This window comes from Zootoca vivipara, chromosome 10 (assembly GCF_963506605.1).
Source record: "Zootoca vivipara chromosome 10, rZooViv1.1, whole genome shotgun sequence".
In the NCBI taxonomy this organism is placed as follows: Eukaryota; Metazoa; Chordata; class Lepidosauria; order Squamata; family Lacertidae; genus Zootoca; species Zootoca vivipara.
In genome coordinates this window covers 2,759,034-2,779,512 of record NC_083285.1, presented here as the reverse complement: position 1 = coordinate 2,779,512, position 20,479 = coordinate 2,759,034, and the positions used below count along the sequence as shown (strand labels likewise).

The window sequence follows — 20,479 nt, the reverse complement described above, 5'->3', positions numbered from 1 at the left end:
AAAACAATATGGCCATTATTAAGAAATTTAGCGCATGGTATATCCGTCTTCCACCTTCCTACATGGACTTCCGGTCACCATACCTGTCCAACCTAACTATCCCAAAATACAGACGAGCCTTCACGCTGGCCAGACTGGACATGCTACCCTCCGCCTCCTTGAAGGTCGATTCTCAAAAACACCATACCAGAATCGACTATGTCCCTGCGGAGTTGGCAGCGTGGAGACTGTATCACATGTACTCCTGTCCTGTCCCCTATATAAAGACCTCAGGGATGAGATCATCACACCTCTGATATCCGCCATTTCGGGCCGCCCATCCAAGGATATACTGTTTTTCCTCCTGGCAGACCAGACTGCCCAGACAACAGAGAAGGTAGCCAGATTTACTGAGAGGGCCATGAGACTGAGGGCCGCCAGCTGGAGGACAATAGCGCCGCCTGTGTGAACATATAATTAAGATCTCATCTGTTCCATTTTAATTGTGTTATGCTGAATCCCGAGACAGCACATTTTATTGTTTTATATAGCATTTTTCTTTTTTCTTTCCTTTTTACCAGGTTATGTAATATGAATCCTTTGTTGCAATGGCCTGTAGGCCATGCAAATAAATAAAGTTTTACTTACTACTTCCAACTGACTAGAATGATGCTCAGTTCTCATTGGGCTGTTTTAGGGTTTTTTGTCACCACAGTTTTATTTCCTTCCTTCCTTTCGCAAACCTTGGGTTCCTTCTCGCATGGATGTTAGGTTCTGATATTACTGACACTTATCACCTGACTTTCCTATTAGAGGGAGAGATAGGTAAAGGGACCCCTGACCATTAGGTCCAGTCGTGACCGACTCTGGAGTTGCGCGCTCATCTCACTTTCCTGGCCGAGGGAGCCGGCGTATAGCTTCCAGGTCATGTGGCCAGCATGACAAATCCGCTTCTGGCAAACCAGAGCAGCACATGGAAACGCCATTTACCTTCCCACTGTAGCGGTTCCTATTTATCTACTTGCATTTTGACATGCTTTCGAACTGCTAGGTTGGCAGGAGCTGGGACCAAGCAACGGGAGCTCACCCCGTCACAGGGATTCGAACCGCCGACCTTCTGATCAGCAAGCCCTAGGCTCAGTGGTTTAACCACAGCGCCACCCGTGAGAGATACTTAGTGCTAAATACTGGATAATGGCTACTGTAACTGTATGGGATTGCAGGGAGAAATGCCAGATTTCAGACAATATAAAGATCAAAGTCTGCTGAAAAGCTGCACCTCCTCTTTCCTAGCAAAAGGAGAAGCTGGATTAAATGCATGTTAGAAATTCACCTCTTCACTGAGCGCTCCAACATCCCCAGACTGATTTCCTTGTTCTGACCTTTCCCCTCCACCTGTCTTTAATTGGGTCTCTAGTCTCATATATGTAAACCTGAGGGCAGGGCATGTATCATTATTTTGAGTTATATGCATTGCTTAGTTGCTATGGCACTCTGCAAATAATAACACAAATTCTAAAACTAATCCAAATACTAACAAGAAATAACAAAAATTGAAGAGACATTCTATAGTGTGTATATTAATATCTTCAATTTTCATACAGTTATCATACCTTCTTTGTGCTGGACACATTAGCATTTTAGGCTGTGATCCTATGCCTATTTATCTTGGTTCTAAGCCCCATTGAACTCAGTGGGATTTACTTCTGAATTATGCACTTTAACTCTCTAGCTCACCTTGGGTTAATACTTGCCCACTGTTAGTGAAAGATGGTTTTACATGGTTTCCATGCATGTTGGTACTGCACTTCAAGATTTTGGAGTTAAATTATTCCCTCCCTCCCTATCTTTTTAATTATAGGAGTCAAATATTTTAAGTCCAGTCCAGGATGGGAGTAAGAAACCTCAGATTGACAGTAACAAGAGCAACAACTACAATATTGTGATGGAGGTATGCTGATAAAATGCTTCCAAGGATCAATTAGGTATATTCACTATGGTAACAACTCATATTTTCCCTGGCTTCGTATTTATGCACAGTACATATGATCTTTTATCACCAGATCCTGATCCGATTAAGCAAACTCTGCATCCAGAATAAAAAATGTCGCCATCAGCAGCAGCGCTTGCTGAAAAATATGGGCGCTCACAGTGTGGTGCTGGATCTTCTGCAGATACCCTATGAGAAGGTAATTAACGTTTATGCCAAGTCGAAGAGCCAAGGGCCACAATAGCTCATAGGCAATCTTCTGGGGACCACATGCCAATGGAGGGCAGGGCCAGAGGTAGTTGGGGGTGGAGCAATGAATGTGTCCAGCAGGAGACAGGGGGGAGCCAGCAGTAAAACACACCCAGCAAGTTGAAGTTCACTCTTTATTAGCAAAAAGACAATGTGCACAGACTTGGTGGAGTGTCTGACCTAATGAACACAGCAACTCATATCTGGTAGGTCTTGCCCAAATGAAGCAGTTGCCGAGACCTTCCGACAGCTGCCTAATTCATGACTACCATTTCCCATTGTTTTCATTGGGACCTAAGATGAGCTATCTTAGTCTGGATACAGCTGTGGGTATTTAAACTAGAACTGAGACATGTTATGGCAACTGTGTGACTACACTTGCAGGAGCAAAATAAAGATTTTCCTGGCTGCTTAGTCGTTTGGAAATGTGTCTTTCAGGAACAAGAAACTTAGTTGACCTTTCCCTTATCTTTATTGCATTCTAATGAGGGCTTACTCTTTTTTTCTTTTTTAAAAATTGTTTTTATTCAAGATTTTCTTTGCTTAAAAAGGTACTGGTTATATATTTCCAGTTAAGTGTTTAACAGGTCCATTTATTGGTTTGTTCCTTTTACATTTGAAAAAAATGAATTGACACAAAGACTGATGAAAAGATGAATGAAGTTATGAACTTAGCTCACCTGTTTCTTCAGAACTTCTGTCGTGGAAATCCTCAGAATCAAGTTCTACTTCATAAACACCTCAACTTATTTCTAACACCTGGTGTGAGTATTTCGAGTTGATGATAAATTCCTTGCTGAACATAACAGTCATTTGTACTATAAAGAGTTGCATTCAAATATACCTAAACATTCAGATACATCCCTTTTCCCTAACAGTGGACCAGGGCAGGAATAAGGGGTCAGAACAATCCAAAACATCTGCAGGGCAGTAAGTTGGTGACCTTCAGATTTGATCACTAGGGCCACCTCCTTTGTTTCCCTGCTGCAAATAACTGGAAGTGATCAATCTGCTTAGCTTAGTTGTTTGTGTGTTTGTATGGTATGTGTAAGATCAGATCTTTCAGAAGCAGACAACACAGGATACTATGCTCTTATCTTTTTTATTTTAATTCACTATAATTAGGTCTGTCATTTGATTAACGAAATCTAAGTTGGTTATAGATATTTATTTATTAATTGGTTGATTAACTAATCACATTTCCAAATCAGATCTGGGTTGTGGTGGTGAAATGATTTCTTCTTTTTAGAACACCTGCCACACACTTGCATAATATGATGATGGTTAGTCACCCGATTTTTATCCTGCGTTTCCTCCCAAAGGAACCCAGGATGGCAAACAGCAATACAGTATAAATGTGAAAATAAAATATTTTAGAACCACTGAACATTCTTACAACTAAATAATGTCGAGTTGTTCAGGAACAATATATTTTAGACATCAAATGCCTGGGTGTGCAGCAACATTTGAAAATGCTGTGTAAAGGTTAACATTGAGAGGACCAGACACACCTCTCTAGGGAGGGAGGCATCCCGTAAGCAGGAAAAGGCCACCGAGAAAGTCCTCTTGTGGAGGCACCACCACCAACAGAGCCATTCATAAGGCCCCAGGTGATTGATACTGTATGCATATAATGTATGCAAATGCTGTAGAGACACCAACTTCTCAAAGGTACTCCTTGGAAACCCACCTATAGGACTGCTGGTGTTTTAGTGCTTTCTGTCACTTGTTCCCATTTTCGTTCACTCCCTTGACTTTTAGATGTGATTTGTTAGTGAGAATATAAATAGGTTGGCAAAGCAGTGTGCTGCTCTTTGTGTTTGTGTATATGGGTATAATGCAGTGGTTGGGAACCTCCATCCCTAATTATGTCAGCCAAGCCTCTGAAAGTTTTGGGTTAACTACCTTCCCTAGGTGTTATGTACTGAGCTGAATCATAGAACAATAGGATTCAGAATCAGCAGTCTGATTGGTCCGCAGGAGCTACCCAATCCAACTCCAGGTGGAAGGGAATCCGTAACCTGATTGGCCTGCAGGAGTATATTTCACTAAGCCTTGATGTCATATAAGATGTCAGACACAGGAAAATTTGACCCATGACTTGAAACACCAAGCTGTGGCTAAAGGAAGGAGAATTGTGAGCACACTCAAATTAAAAATGTATTTTTATTTACCATGTGACTTTACACCTCCCCCCCCCCCTTAACACTATTTTTTTTTAAGACTGGACACTTGTGGTTGCTTGCATGGGAGAAGAGTAACATAGCCAGTAGTCACATCACATGTTAAATAAAATGTGGAAGTATAGACACCCATGGTCCCACCAGTGATCTTTCCTTAGCAGAATGCCCTCCAGCACGACATGATTCCCTTTCTTGGTTGCTGTGCATTAAAGGACCTTGGAATGGGAGTCCAGTTATGACACTTGTCCCTTCCTCCCTAGTCTAGTGGCCAGGACTTGAATTTTTCCTTGGTTCCAGAGTGTTTACACACTTAAACACCCTCCTTTAATACCCTTCTTCTGCTCTGACTACACCCACAACATACCCATGTAACTTGGTTGGGTCACTTGAGGCTCCTGCAGGCCACCTGGTTGCCCTACTGAGTCAGAGGGTCTGCTCAAAGGTCTTGGGTTGTGTCTCTGCAGCAGAGTACCTGCTTTGCATTCAAAACATTTGAGGTCAATCGCTGACATCTTCAAGCAGGACTGGGAAATAAACCCTGGAGCGTTGCTGCCACTTATTGTAAAAAATGCTAAGCTAAATGGACCAAGGCGACACCAGGCATGCAGCTACAGCTATATTGAGAAACAACACAAGAAATGAAATCTCAGATCTATTTTATTTACCTTCCTGCAGCTTTCTCTGGCATTCTCTACCAGTGCAGTTTTATTATGTGGTTGCTATTCCTATGTGTTCTAACTACTTCAGTCAGAATTTCGTGAAATTCTTCATTGTTTTTCTGAGCGGCTTTTTGATTGTTTTTAAATTAGCTTCTTGAGGCTGAAACCATGCGGCACATCTTCACAAACAATTACCATCTGTGCAATGAAATTAGTGAGCGGGTGGTACAGCATTTTGTGCACTGCATCGAGACGCATGGCCGCCACGTGGAATATCTGCGCTTTCTGCAAACCATTGTCAAGGCAGACGGCAAATATGTCAAGAAGTGCCAAGATACAGTAATGACAGAGGTCTGTTAACTCAGCTACACTAGATACACGCATGCAGTTTCTTCTACACCTTCATTATCATCATTTCATCATGTTACAAGGCGCTTAGCAGTTTCTATATGAGTGAAAAAAGATAGGTCCCTATCCTCAAGAAGTGTATAGCATGTGTATGTGCTGAGCATGTGTAGGTGGCCCTGAGCAAGAGATTTTCAGTCTACTGAATCCCTCTTTCATTGACACTTTCTCATGTACAGAGAACTGTGCTTTTGAATTGCTGCTATCCTTCAGTGTTGCTACATCTCAGGGTGACAGGAAAGACCCAGCTCTGAATTTCAACAATGTGGGGAAACACAAAGGGAGAGGATAGGAGATAAAATTGGGGAAAGGATATGCAAATAGTGGTGCATCAGCTGAATTTCCACACCCACCGTTGCCACTGATTTCCTGTTGATTGGGGAAGGGCCTTACTTAGCTCAGTGGTAGAGCATATACTTTTGAGGGGCCCTCAGTCCCCTGCCCCCCAGTTGGTGCCCTTGCTCTTAAGTGGTCCCCAGGAAATCTTGTTGCTTATAAATGTTATATATTACACAGTTATACTGTGCTTTATGTGATGAGTAGAAGATGTGTATGTGTGTGTGTGCTTTGAGGTGGGGTGGGGGACTGAACTATTTAAACAGATGCCAAGTATTTCTTTTTATAATTTCAGCTAGTTAATGGGGGTGAAGATGTGCTGGTGTTTTACAATGATAGAGCATCATTTCCGATCCTCCTCCAAATGATGTGCTCTGAGCGGGACCGAGTGGACGAAAGCGGCCCTTTGGTTTACCACATCACCCTGGTGGAACTGCTAGCAGCATGTACAGAAGGGAAGAACGTTTACACTGAAATAAAATGTAACTCCCTTCTTCCACTAGATGACATAGTGAGAGTGGTGACTCATGATGACTGCATACCTGAGGTAAGCCAGACTTTACGGCATGTGAAGCGTTGTTTTTGTTATAATATATTTTTATTAAATACTGTATTAGTTTACAAAAATACGTGCATTGTCTCTTTTTTCAAGTTGTGTTTTCTACAGATCAGTTTCATTTGTTGTGAGACATTAGTGTTGCATACGGTGTTAGGTTAGGAAGAAAAGAGGGGGATTCAGATCACATTCTAGTCCATTGGGTGGGGTTCTTTATAGCCTATGCCGTCCTCCCATTGTTTTTTTAAAATTATGTCAAGGGGGTTTGTGGGGTTTCGGAGCAGTATTTTGTATATTGTGGATGCCACCCCCTTGCTGTGTCTCTCTGTGGTGAGGAGGAGGTTTCCGAAGGTTGTCTAGGGCCTAGTTGCTGCTGGTTTTACTACTGGATTGTTTAAGGAGGCATGTAATTGGTGGTGTGTTAGCCAGGGCCTTGTTTGTCTTGTATTTCTTGTGTCAATGTGGCTTTGTTAGTTTTGTAGAAGTCTGCTAGGTGGCTTGTCAGGATTTTACCTGGAAGTTATGTGCTGCATGGTAGAACAGTGGGCGGTGAGCCAGGGGGTTTAGTGGGGACGGTGTTGGGGACAGTTTGCCAGCTTCTTTCTTCCATTCTTTAAGCATGGTCTGTGTAAACCTGTTTAGTGTTGTGGGGATTTTCCTTAGTTTGTTTGGGAGGAATGGGTATACTGTGGTGGGTGTATTTTCAATTGTGTCTCTCTCCAGGTGTGCCCATTGTTTTGTCTCGTCTTCTAGGATACACAGGATTATGTAGCGTAGTTGCTTGGCGATGTAATATGATTCTATGTTGGGGATTCCCCATCCTCCTTCTGAGGAGGGGAGGTGCAGGTATTTGGGACTTATTCTTTTTTGTGTGTGTGAGAAGATAAATGAGTGTACAGTGGTACCTCGACATCCGAAGGTTTCGACTTCCGAAGTCGGCAAACCCGGAAGTCTTTTCGCCCCACGCTCGAGAAGCTGCACATGCAGTCGGCGCATGCGCAGAAGCGCAAAATTCCGCTTCGCACATGCACAAAACGGACGCTTCGACAACCGAAGGTTTTGACTTACGAAGAGCGCCACGGAATGGATCGCCTTCGTAAGTCGAGGTACCACTGTATTTTTTCCTGCCCTTTGCAAAGTTGGGCTGGGGGGATCCAGATTGGGAGGGTTTGGAATAGGTAACGTAGGTTAATTTTGGGAGGGTGGTCATTTTGATCATGGCTATTTTGTCTGTGAGAGTGAAGTTGGTGTTCCATCTCCTTAAGTCTTTGTTGATTTGTCGCCACAAGGGGTTAAAAATTCTCTTACTGGTACTCTATTGGAATAAGTGCATTTCATTCAGTCCTTGTTTTTGGAAGTCGAACGTGCTCTGTTCTAACTTCCATTTTGAGTGCCACACTTCCATTTTTCTAGTGAGGGAAGGCAGGCTGGGCAGCAAGCAAGCAGACAAGAGATATTGCCACCACCCCACCAGCCTGCTCCTGCTTGCAGGCAAGTAGGGGTGGGATCGGGCTGCTCCACTAGGCCGCGTTGCTGCTTGCACAGGAACAGGAGCTGGATCGGGGCTGCTCAGCTGGGGAGGTGTAGGCTCCACCACACTTTCCATTGAGGGGTTCGTGGCTGCACTCCCCTCAAGGGAGAAGTTTAAAGGAGCCCCAACCTCCACATCAGATCCCCGCAACCCCATGAAGGCAGCCAGGCTGAATAGTTGCTGGGGTTGGGGAAGGTGGAGGCAGCCCAGAAGCTGCATCTGAGAGCTCCTGCCCCACCTCAAGCCAGCCAGGCACTCAGTCTGCTCCCGCTCCTACTTACGTGCAAGCAGGAGTGGAGGTGGGGATCTCTCAGTGTGAAGCCTCCACTCCACTTCTGCAGTGGTGAGTCTTCTAAGAGAGGCTCCGTGGAACATGTGTACTCTACCCACTGGGCCTCTTTTAAAGGACTCACCCTGAAGTAGATGACCACAAAAGGGCAGGGGGTTACTATTGAAAGTGGATGGGGAGATATATGTATGTAGGTATGTTATTCTCCTTCTCCTTCTCCTTCTTCCTATTATTATTAGTTGGGGGGGGGAACGAAGAGAAAAGAAAAGAAAAGAGAGATGAAGGAGATGAATGGAAGGTGTAGGAAATTTATTTATTTTCCCCCAAAAAATTTGTTCATTTTATAATAAGACATACAAGAAAAACAAAAACAATACAGAATACATCACAAAACAAAAGTCATTGACAATACACAAAATATTAAAAATAGCATAAAACATTTAAACAAAATACAAACAAACCTATCAATTATTTCTTAACCTCATATTTTGCTTAACATTGTCTTGAGGACTTCCTCAAATCCCACCCTTTGTTTTTATCCTTAGCAGTTTTCATATATCCAAATTTCATCCATTATTATCTACACCCATTCTTATTTTAAGCTTATTCATATTTATAAAACATTCTTCTCTTTTTTCTTTTTAACTTATTGTCCACCTACTCCTATCCCCCCATCCCAAATTTTAGCTATCCTAAAATTTCTCAATTTCTCATACTTCTTTTTAATAAACATTTTTATTAAATTTTCCAATTTAAATATCTAATCCATTTTCAAAATATACAAATTATGCAAATATCAATTAAACAATTAATCCAAATCTTCTGCCAAATTATACAAATTTAATTTGACTTCCCATGCTCAGAAGGACTAGTCCTCTTATAGTCCCTGCATTTCTATTCCATATAATCCAGATTTTATCTGTCAGGGGGACTCCCTACAGGGAGCCTCCCCCCCAAATCATCCTGACCAGCACTTCGCCCAGCGACAGTGCTAGCAGCAGGTCAGGGGGAAGCGGGATGGAGGAGGGAAGGCATCAGAGCCCTGGCAATGCTCTGGGGAACAGACGGTGAAGGAAGGACTCAGCGAGGCATCAGAGCCCCTGCACCACTCTGAACAACAAGTGGAGGAGGGACGGCTCAGGGAGGCGTCGGAGCCCAGGCACTGCCCCAGCCAGCAAGGGGAAGAAGGGGCACAGCTCCTTCCTGCGCCCGAATTGAGGTGCGCGCCCAAACACAGGGCTAGGGGGTGGCATTTCGGGGTGCCCAAGTTGTTATGCTGGCCCCAAAGCAGAAGGGCGCCATTGCCGGATTATGAGAGTGACTAGGAGGTCATGTTTTTTGCTATCTCTGCACTGTAAATAGTATGCACAATAAAACCTTTAAAGACACAACGGATTAGAGCGTCTTTACTTGTGAGTAGCTGCAACAACTCCCTGACATTATCCAATAATCTAATATTATCCCTCTATCTTCTTTCAAGTCACTGAGTTATTCCAGCAAGCAAGTTTAACCAAACAGTATATGATCCTGTGTGAATTTATGACCATGATTCCCTTCTGTAAGGTTAGCACTGTCTCTTCGTACGCTGGTATCTTGTCAAGTCAGTCCAGAAATCCAAAAGTCCTTTTCACAGCCGGCGGCCGCCATCTTCAAGCAATCCCAGTAAATCAAATCTTGAAGCCTCTGTGATGATTTCTCCAAGCTGCTACTCAATACAGCCTTTTCAGGGGAGATTTTGCTAGGTCAGGACTGTAAACACACATCTAATGTCTTATTTATGGCTCACTCCCCCTTTGGCTGGTATTGTAGCTGGCTTTGTTTCCAATATGGCGAACTCTAATTTGTAACTGTGTCATGTCTCATAAATTTCTCCACAAGTTTCCAGCTTCTCTTTGATGTCCATGAGTTAGGGCAGGCATCCGCAAACTTCGGCCCTCTAGATGTTTTGGATTACAATTCCCATCTTCCCCGACCACTGGTCCTGTTAGCTAGGGATCATGGGAGTTGTAGGCCAAAACATCTGGAGGGCCGCAGTTTGGGGGTGCCTGAGTTAGGGAGTCTTTAGCCACATTCCAGGCAAGTCCAAAAGTACAAACTTTGATTATTTATACATTTATATTTTCAATTCGCAAAGTCTATATCAGGCACCCCCAAACTTGGCCCTCCAGATGTTTTGGACTACAATTCCCATCTTCCCCGACCGGCTCTTCTGGAGGGAGCTTTGTTAAGTATATAGTATATAGTAAAGCACAGTTCTCTCCCCCCCCCCTTCCGCTCTGTCACATACCATTTCTTGCTCTGATGTAAACATTCCTCTGTTATCCTTTGTTTTCTCAGTGGCTGAGCTTAGCAGAATAAATCTTCCTTCCTCGTCTGAAGCATGTCCACAACTTATATTATATCCAATTATTCTCTTAAGCCGTGGAGCCTGGTTCGCTCGTAGAATCAGCGTCCAGGAGATCCAGACTCCCACGGGGAGCTTTCCATCCAGTGCCCCGATCCCCTCCTTCCTTCCGAAGTCGAAGCTGGTTGATGGGCAACTGTGGGTGAGACTGTGTCTTCCTGTACCCCTCGTGAAGATTTCGGGAGGCTGCTTACCCCCATTACAGCCTCTAATTACCCTGTGGGACTACTACATCTTCTACAGCGCCCCAAGTGGAAGTCAATTTCTCACATTTCTAAACCTATTTATCACATTCATACCATACTTTTCTTACCCTAGCCTAATATTTCCACCAAGAAAACTTAATACAATTACTCATTCCTTTAATTTCACATATAACTTTTACCTTTTTATTTTTCCCATCTATTTTCTGCCTCCCCCCCCCCCCCCGGTCTCTTTCCCCCAATTGATACAGCAAGTTCCATAATATAGCCCAAGTTCAAATCCCATCCCCACCCAAATAATATTTATTAATTTTCAAACATTTTCAAACAAAAAAGCAAAAAGAAAACATAATCAAAAAAGAAAAAAGAGAAAGCATATCATTTCATTACATTAACTTGATATTGTGGACTTCCTCGATTCCCCCCCACACTGGGTCCATTTATTAAATCTAAATTAAGCAATTTTCCTTTATCATCTTAAATCATTCTGACACAATTTCCCCATTATTTCCCAACCAATTCTAATCTACTCAAAGAAAAATAGACATCGACTATCCTCAACCTGTAATTCATTAATTAATCCAAATCTAACTTAATTTCCCCATCCATCTCTAATTCTTTAGCCTCACAATTTATACCCCCAAAATTTTCCATACATTCAAATGTTATTTCTTCTATCATAATAACCTTTAACCACATTTATCTAATTCTACCCCCCTTCCCCTGGACTCCGGATATCCCAGATGTATCAACCAGTTCCATAAAACGTTCCAGTTTCGGACCATCTTAATAAATCAGAAAATAACCCATTGTTACTCCTCACCCTATTCCCACTCTTTTGCCACCTGTCCACCACTCTCCCTTCTTTGTCCCCTGCTGCCCCCTCAATTTTCTAACTATAGCACAGTACCATCCAGCTATGTTTCCACTTTTCAGCCCTATCTCAATTTCCCCCCCAGTTAAGCTCAGGCCCGAGCATGGATCCTGCCCTCCCTCTCTCACTGGGAGGACATTATTCCATGCTGGTTCTTCTTTGAGGACTCCTTGAATCAAACAAGTCTTGTTCCCCCTCTCCAACTGGGGGAACAGTATTCCATACATCTTCCTCCTCTTTTTTAAGTTATATTGTCCAGGACTGATGGATCTTCCTCCTCTTCTGCAAAGTCATTTACAATGCCCCCGGATGATGCTTGTTCCTCTTGCTTCGGTTCATTCTCTACTGAGACCAATCCACCTTCACTTTCCACACAATTCTCTTATTTTGCGAATCTCTATATTGTTCTGCTGCAGTTCATCTCTCACATCCAAAATCAGTTCTAGGAGTTTGATAATCCACAAAGTCTGAAGAGCCAGATGATGTTGTGTCTACTGACATCCTGTTTGTCTCAAATTCCATGGGAGCTGCAGAGATTACAATGCAGGAAGTGGCACTGTTCGTATTTCCAAACCGCAGAAACAAAGTTTATGTCCGATCTGGTTCTCAACTCTCATTTTTAATTCTTGTTCATATTTTAAAAATCTTGTGTCCGTTTCTGAAAAGAGCATTATCAAACTTCTTGTACACAGCCTTATATTTGCTCTCTCTTCAAAGTTAACAGTTCTCAGCCTCAAAGAGGTAAACAAATTCCTTCCTATTGTGATGTCATAATGGCGGCTGGCTGATCCTTCCAGGGACCCGTCTCCAGTTCCCGGGGGGCTTCCCCCAGTCCAAATTAATTTTTTTACAGGGATTTTAATGTTATCAATCCTTCCTTCTCCCTTCTACCCTGCCTCAGGGGGAAGGTTTTAAGACCAATCCTTGGAAGTTGTTAAAGTCCTGTCAAACTCTCCGGCTGCAGGCAAGTTAACTGCATCACCGTTCTCTCAATGGGGGAAACCGACTTCCTGTTTAAACCTCTTCCTGTGGCCAATTCTTTTCAATTGAATTTTTTTAAAAAATAAAAAAAATCTGTTACTCACGGTGTCCAATGTCTTCCGAATCCTTTTTGGGGGGGGTGGAAACATCCACCGCTGTCTGCTGCCAGCTTGGAGCTTCGCTCTGTGGGGGTAGCAGTTGACTCAAAAATGGCGCCCGCTACTGCAACTCCACTCTAACTTGGAGCTCTCAAAGAGAGCTTTCTGGTGAGCAGAGGAGTCACCTTTGGGTGCAGCCGAGCTCTCATGCCCCCAGAAAGCTCAATCTGGGGTTCTTTTGGGGGGCCATGTTGCTCTCGCGGCTCTCCCCCTCCCTCACAGCGCCAGGAACCTTGGAGCTTGAGGATTCCTCGCTGATCAGCGCTGGCGGTAGACCGGAAGCCTCAAATCCCATTTTTATCCAGTCCTATAAAAACCAATTTCCTTTTTCACTCCACTCCCAATCTCACGTTTTAAATCCCAACTTTTTGTCCTCCCCTCCCTCTGCCCCCCCCAACTCCATAAAATCTCTCCATTGCCAAGCCCAAGTCATCACATTTCCCCTAATTTCGCATAAGATCAATCCCCAAAATAGTTCTTGTTCTTCTGTCCCTGAGATGGCATAGTTCCATGGTACATCTTGATAAGTTTTCTCTCCTTGTCTTACATTTTCTTCTTTCTCTTCTTTGGGTTATTTCCCTTTGTCCTCAGGAACTAGTTGTTCATTTTTTCTCTCATACACTATACTTTCTTTAATTTCCAATCCTTCTTCCTCTTCCTCCAGTGATTTATTATTCTTTTCTAAGTCCAAACTGATCTGGTGCTGCCCAACTGTGAGTTCCCACAACAATTTTAATACTGTCTGTTGAAAACCAGGTGCAGCTCCGGATGTTGACATTCTTTCCAGCTTCAAGGGCAGAGTCGAGATTAGAGAACAATGAATAATGGAGTTTCAGTCTCATAGAGCAAAGTTATATCCAAGTTGGCTCAAAAACTTTCCATAGACATATTCCAAAACTTAGAGTTCTTTTTAACCATTCAGTCAAAGAACAGTTGCAATTTTTAATGACAGCTGTCAAACATATCCATTCTCTTCATTGTAACAGTTCACATCCTCTTAACACTGAACACATTCCATTCCTTTATAACGTCTCCATAAAGTCTCGCTGATTCTCCTGGGGTGCCGATTCCAGGGTTAAGATAAGCTTTTCCCCTTCCCAATTACTGACTTTTGCAGGGATTTTTTGTTAAAAAAGAAGACTCCCCCCTCCCCCTGCCTTCAGAGGGGAAAATAGGTTCATTCCTTGGAGGTTTAAACCACTCCAAATTTCTTTCTGGCTTTGGGGCACGTTACTGCTTCCCAGTCTCTCAGTGGGTAGAGATCGACTCCCATTTTTTAGATTTCTCTCCCGTGGCCAAATTTTCCAGATTTAAATCCAATGGATCAGATTACTCACGGTCTGTTCTTTTTGTAAAATTTATTTTCCTTGGAAGAATTGACCGCTGCTGCCTCCCAGTCTCGCAGCTTCGCTGTAAGAGAGAGGGCTTGTAGAGAGCAGCCCACTCTGCTTACTTCCATCAGATGGGAGAGCAGCAGCAACTCTGGGAGGGAAAATCAGGAACAGGAAGGGTTAAGAATGGTCCAGGGCTCTGCAGAGTCCTGAAGGCTCAGCTCCAGGCTGCGAGAAGGGAAGCAGGGGTGGAGCTAGCTTCAGCAGGGACTGGAAAGGAGGGAGTAAGTAGAACGGCACCTCAGGAGCCTGTTTTGGGACCACGGAGGACCCATAGAGCAAGGAGGAGGGGCGTTTGGATGCCCAGTCTTAAAAGGGGGGGTCAGAGCCCACGAGACGCCATTGTGGGCTTCTGCCCCATGCAGAGCAGACATGATTTGAGACATCTCACCACTGTATATAGCATGCACAATAAAACTCTGAAAATCCAGAGGATGTGTGGAGTGCTTACTCGGGAGTAGCCAACACCCATCTGTGACATTCGCGCTGTCAGAGTTAGCAATCTTTGTGCACCACGGCTCTACCTTCTCGCTCTCAGGGCTTAACAGAGCTGAACCAGGGAGGGGGAGCCCGCAAATAGCACCTACCAGACGTTCAGTCCCCAAAACGCTCGATTTGGGGCTTTTTAGGGGGGTCCGCTGCGCTGGAGCAGTTCCCCCCACCTCTGAAGCGCCGAGGTCCACTCCACTGAACGGACCTCCGACTGGGGAAGATGGCGCAGTCAACCAGAAATTTAAGAGTAAAGAAAGAAGGACAGGAAAAAGGAAAAAGGAACAGAAAGGGAAGAAAAACTGAAGATGTTGAGCTGGTGGTGTTTGGAAGTAGTACACGGTATATATATCAAACAATAAAAGTAAAAATTAAAAGTATATAGAAAACCCCTTTGTGAGGGGGGAAATAAAATCGAATTATATATGTATACAGTGGTACCTCGGTTTATGAACACAATTGGTTCCGGAAGTCTGTTAATAAACTGAAGCGTTCATAAACTGAAGCGAACTTTCCCATTGAAAGTAATGGAAAGTTAATTAATCCGTTCCATATGGTCCGCGGAGTAAGCGTTCATAAACTGAAGCAAACTTTCCCATTGAAAGTAATGGGAAATGAATTAATCCGTTCCAGATTGGTCCGCAGCGTTCATAAACTGAAAATTCATAAACCGAGGTGTTCATAAACCGAGGTTCCACTGTATATGTATTCTCTTTAAAGAGAAAAAGGAAAGGGGAAGGGGGGGAAGGGAGAAAGAAAAAAGAAAGGGGAAAATAACAATGGCAATCACAATAATGTAGAAAAAAAGTTGGTTTTTGTTGTTGTTTTAAAAAAGGATGAAGATAATAAAGGGTGGCTGAGGGCAGGAAAGACTCCCCACAAATAAAGACTCTTTTTTATTTTATTCTATTTTCTTTTCCCACTATTTAATTTTAAAAAATGAGAGAGGCGGGGGGAGTCAGGGCTGAAGTGGCGGTCCCAGGAAGTGGCCCCTGTTGGTTCAGGGCTCCTTTATGGGCACCGCCATTTTAATTCTTATCAGAAAAAATGGAGGTTAAAAATTGTGGGAAAAAAGAAAAAATGCATTAAAAATACATTAAGGAAATTAAGGGAAAGGATTTTTTAAAAAATGTTTTGGATCCTGTGTCTGTTTCCAGCTGCCAGTAGCACCCCTCTATCAGCAGGGGAGGGCCCACGCAGTGCCCGTCTTCTCCCAGGGTGGCTCCCCGATGGGTCCCTGCCCACTTCCCTCGCACCGGTCACTAGAGAGGTCGGATCGGGTTTGGACTGGGCTGTGCACTTCTATGCGGCCTCCCTGACTCTCCCAGTCCCATCCTACCTCTCTCTCTTGATGGCTACAGTGGTGGTTGCCATGGCGGTGGAGGCTGGCAAGTGTAATGTGAAGCATAATTATGAGAATACTAGCTGGCCCGGCCACGCGTTGCTGTGGCTTATCCCTGTGATTCCTCCCACCCTGTCCTGATCCATGACGTATCCCATCCCCTCTTCCCCCCACCACTGTGTCATCCCTGTGAGTGGCCCCACCATGTCCTGACCCATGAGCTATCCCATCCCCTCCCCCCACCCTCAGATCATCCCTGTGAGTGGCCCCACCGTGTCCCGACCCATGAGCTATCCTGTCCCCTCCTCCCTCCACCCCAGCTCATCCTTGTGATTCCCCCACCCTGTCCCAATCCATGACGTATCCCACCCCCTCCTCCCTCCCCCCCACCCCCACCCTGGCAAGTCCCCACTTCCATTCAGCCTAATCTGTGAAGGCGAGCCAAGGTGCTGTGGAGAGGGAAGGTTTTCTAGCTGCAGTACCAGTGTAGCTGCCGATAGAGGGCGAAGGCGAGCCAAGGTGCTGTGGAGAGGGAAGGTTTTCTAGCTGCAGTACCAATGTAGCCATCACTAGAGGGCAATGTTTTGTAATCTGGGTCTTTTCCCAGCATGCTCGACAGGGTCTCCTGGCTGACTTTTTAGGTCCTAAAAACGGGGTTTTAGCTTGCACAGGTGTGACATTTGTATACCCCATGTAGCTAAGAACACTCACATAGTGGCATGTGACGTTTTCTCCAAATTTCATCGCTATCGCTCAAGCGGTTTCGGTGAAAAGTGGAAACCAACAGACATGGCCAGTTTACATTTTTATATACAGTGGTACCTCTACTTACGAATTTTATGCGTTCCGAACGCACATTTGTAAGTCGAAAAAAATTGTGGTCGAATCCCAAAGGAATGCGTTGGGAGAAAAAAAATCGTAAGTTGAAGCAACCCTATCTAAAAATTCGTAAGTAGAAAAAATCCTATCTAAACTGCATCCAAGATGGCGGATGGAGCTCCATTTGTAAGTAGAGTTATTCGTAAGTAGAGGTACCATGGTATATATATATTTTCAGTGCCTGTTTTTAAAAACAAAAAAATAAAGACAGCATGCCAGGCTGAAAACAGCTTCTCAGGTTCTATTGTGCGTTAAGCTGTTATTAACAAAGAAGTAAATCAAGACATTTCTTTTGAATGAAACAATGAAGTGTTGATTCCCTTGTTCCACACCGCACACAAATGTGGCACCAGGTTGTAATTTGTTAACAGTAACAGGAAATAATACAAGCAATTGTGTTTTGCCACTTAAACTAAGCCAGGCTGCCATTTTGTGCTATTAAGTGTCTTTGTACAAAATAGATATAGGCCTTGGACACGTCAACACTCCAATTCCTAAACATTTCTTAAGTATATTAAGAGACAGGAACAAGGCAGGGAATAGCAGTTTCGCTGATATATAATTAAAAAATAAAAATATTGCTAAAGAAGCATAAGGAGATTGTACTAAGGTTGAATGAATTCTTTGCATCTGACTTCACTGTAGAAGACTGAAATTACATATTGAAACATACATGTTGACCTTCTTCCACTTCCATAGATGGTTGCCTTATTAATTTCCACTATTTGCATGCAGTTCCATAATACTGAAGTTCTCTGGGTGACTTAAAATAAATACTACAAATCAGGGTAAACATAAAATGCAACCTAAAATTATCAAATGGGAAGTTTTAAAGGACTTGTGTTTTTACCGGTATTATGTTTTTAGATATGTTGTAAGCCACCCAGAGTGGCTGAGGAAACCCAGCCAGATGGGTGGGGTATAAATAAATAAATAAATAAATAAATAAATAAATAAATAAATAAATAATATCATCAAAACTAAGTAAATACCACAAATACAAGAGTTCTCAACAGTCCCAAGATTAAAATCAAAGATTTTAAAAATGAGAGCTCCGGACTTCTTAAGTAGGTAAACAAAAGGGTCAGACCCAGTTCCAGAAAGACCACAAAGATGGTGCCAGGTGAGCTTCATAACTGCAGTGCTACCACAAGAAAAGATGCGGGTGTGTTCCTGTGGTATCCAAAGAGGATCTTAAGGTTTGGTTTGGTAAATACAGCAGAAGATGGTCTTTCTGATAACCTGGTCCCAAAGCATTTAGGGTCCTGAAGGTTAAAGCCAGCACTTCAAATTGTGCTGGGAAATGCACTGGGATCCAGTGCAGCTGTCAAATCATAAGCACAATATGGTCAGACTTTCCAGTCTTCTTGACTGTGAGCTGCTTCACACATAAAGCTGAGCCAATCAAAATATTTAAATTGCAAATATTTGGGCTCTTGGAGAAGAGATGATGTCTGTTTTGCTCCTCTGGTCTGCACTTTTGTTGTAAGCCATTACATGCCAACCGGCTCAGTATTTTATGGACTACAAGAAAATACATATGTAGTGGCTTTGGCTTACCTGATTCTTTTTTTACAATATTATGTTCCAGGTGAAGATAGCATATGTGAACTTTGTCAATCATTGCTATGTAGACACTGAGGTTGAAATGAAGGAAATCTACACCAGTAACCACATCTGGAAACTATTTGAAAACTTTCTTGTTGATATGGCAAGGGTAAGTTTTATGAATCATTAAATATTGATTAATATTGAATCATTAATAATCCTTATTAAAGGCAGTGGAATGGAGTTTTATGTTTCTGTTTTAAGTTAAATTTATGTGTATTTTTTCAAATTCATGAGTCCCTGGAATGAAGGACCTATGATGTGGGGTGCCAGAGGGGCAGTGGCCCCAGGCACGGATTATCGAGGGGGCACAAAGAAGATGTTCTCTTATATTCAGAAACATTCTGTAAATTCTTCCAAAGAGTAGCCGAGACATGTTTGAGAATTGAGTCCGAATCATAGGTTCGTTTTGCCACTATAATCTCCTTCGTCAGTGCGCTCCTAGCTTGGTTGTACAAATTTCTGTCTCCTTTCCTCGAACCCTCCTCTTTAGCATATCGGAGTTTCCTTGAGTTTCCTTGATTAATAAGGTGCAGATCATTCATTTTATTGTCAAGAGTGTGAAGATTTGAGAGGTATATAGATGGTAAAGCCTATCTCATTCCTCGCCTTTGTATCTTAATCAAAGCGCTAGCACTTTTTTGACATCATATCCAGATCCTGCAAGGAGCTACAACTCCTTCATCCTAAACGTCTTTGCAATTTTACTTAAAATTGGAGCGTAAGTACACAAACAGGCTGCTCTGATGTTTAAAATCTCAACTCTGGAAAATGTAATCTGGGGTGGTTAGCCAGAAGCCAGAAGCAGTGATAATAATAGTAAAAAACCACTTTCACTTTAACAGTTCCGTTAGGCAGTTAGGCTGTTAGGCAGCGGCCTCTTTCCTGGCTTTAACGGCTCACTCCTTAGCAGTCCTTATCTCCAATCCTTGTCTACAACGCTGTCATACAAGGCAGTAAGAGCCATAAAACCATAAACTCCTTAACTCTTAAAACAGTAAAGCAGTGAAACAGCACCTTAAAAACATTCATAAGCATGTAAAAAAGCCAGGTACATTACAGAGCAAAAGCCATGGCTGCCCTTCTCGGCGCCATCTTGGATGTATCTTCTAAAGCTAACAATTAGAAAAGCAAGTGCTTACGTATTTTCAGCGGCTCCATATAGTTCTTAAGTGACAGTTGAAAGTAGAGATGAAATTTCTCAGAAGACATTTCTCAGACTTTCTGGTGCCTCATTTATGCCTTAGCTGAACTTAGACTCCAGTATCTGAGTAGCATGAATTCAACCCAACCCTCTTGCTCTTTTTATACAGCAGGAAAGCCAGTGTGCCTCTGTGGCATTTTTTATTACTAATTTAAGGGTTGGGTGTGTCCCGTCCCCTCCAGCTACTGTGCTTTAACATGTCCAATTTACAGAGGGCAGCATTTCCTTCCCTCCCCCCCATCTAATATGTTTGTCAAGAAAGATTGTGCGCTCCTCAACTGGCACAGTGCCATCCTCCCAAGAGGAATATCCACAGACCTTCTTGTTGGGATTTCCATTCCACCTTTGCATTCCACATCGGCATTGCATGCTGGGAACTTCTGTTTGTATATACTTTCTGTTCTGCTTGAACACGAAGGTGATCGGACGTGTCTTCCTTCTGTTCTGACTTGCTTTAATAAACACTGTAAATATGTTTCTCACAAGACTCTCAGTGATTCTGTTGCGTTTCTGCTGGAACAGCGTGCACAGGCTTCTAAAGTCTGTGCTGTTATCTCATGCTGCACCAGAGGTGGAGAGCCCCCGGCAGCCGGTCGGGAGGGCATCCAGCCCTGGTGTCTCCCATGGTGTATGCAAACACTTCTTTGGCCCCAGGTGTAGAATCAGCACATGTGGCATGGTGCAAAGGTCTGTTGCCAAAATCCATATTGACCCTTTAGCAAACATGACTAATGTTGCCTTGCATCAAGTTATTGTGATGCTTGAGGTA

At 43.3% G+C, this 20,479-nt stretch overlaps 1 protein-coding gene across 7 annotated transcripts in view; it reads left to right on the top strand.

The window, feature by feature from the left end:
- The window catches only part of ITPR2 (inositol 1,4,5-trisphosphate receptor type 2), a 277,002-nt gene that overhangs the window by 142,773 nt on the left and 113,750 nt on the right, over nt 1-20,479 (top strand). For 6 of the 7 annotated variants that reach the window (XM_035127537.2, XM_035127539.2, XM_035127536.2 and 3 more), the window contains 6 exons: nt 1,841-1,930; nt 2,043-2,168; nt 2,860-2,982; nt 5,211-5,411; nt 6,097-6,348; nt 18,490-18,615. In XM_035127537.2, coding sequence (XP_034983428.1) covers nt 1,841-1,930; nt 2,043-2,168; nt 2,860-2,982; nt 5,211-5,411; nt 6,097-6,348; nt 18,490-18,615 — 918 coding nt within the window. The remainder of the gene's footprint in view (nt 1-1,840; nt 1,931-2,042; nt 2,169-2,859; nt 2,983-5,210; nt 5,412-6,096; nt 6,349-18,489; nt 18,616-20,479) is intronic. The other variant, XM_035127538.2, reaches the window with a different exon arrangement.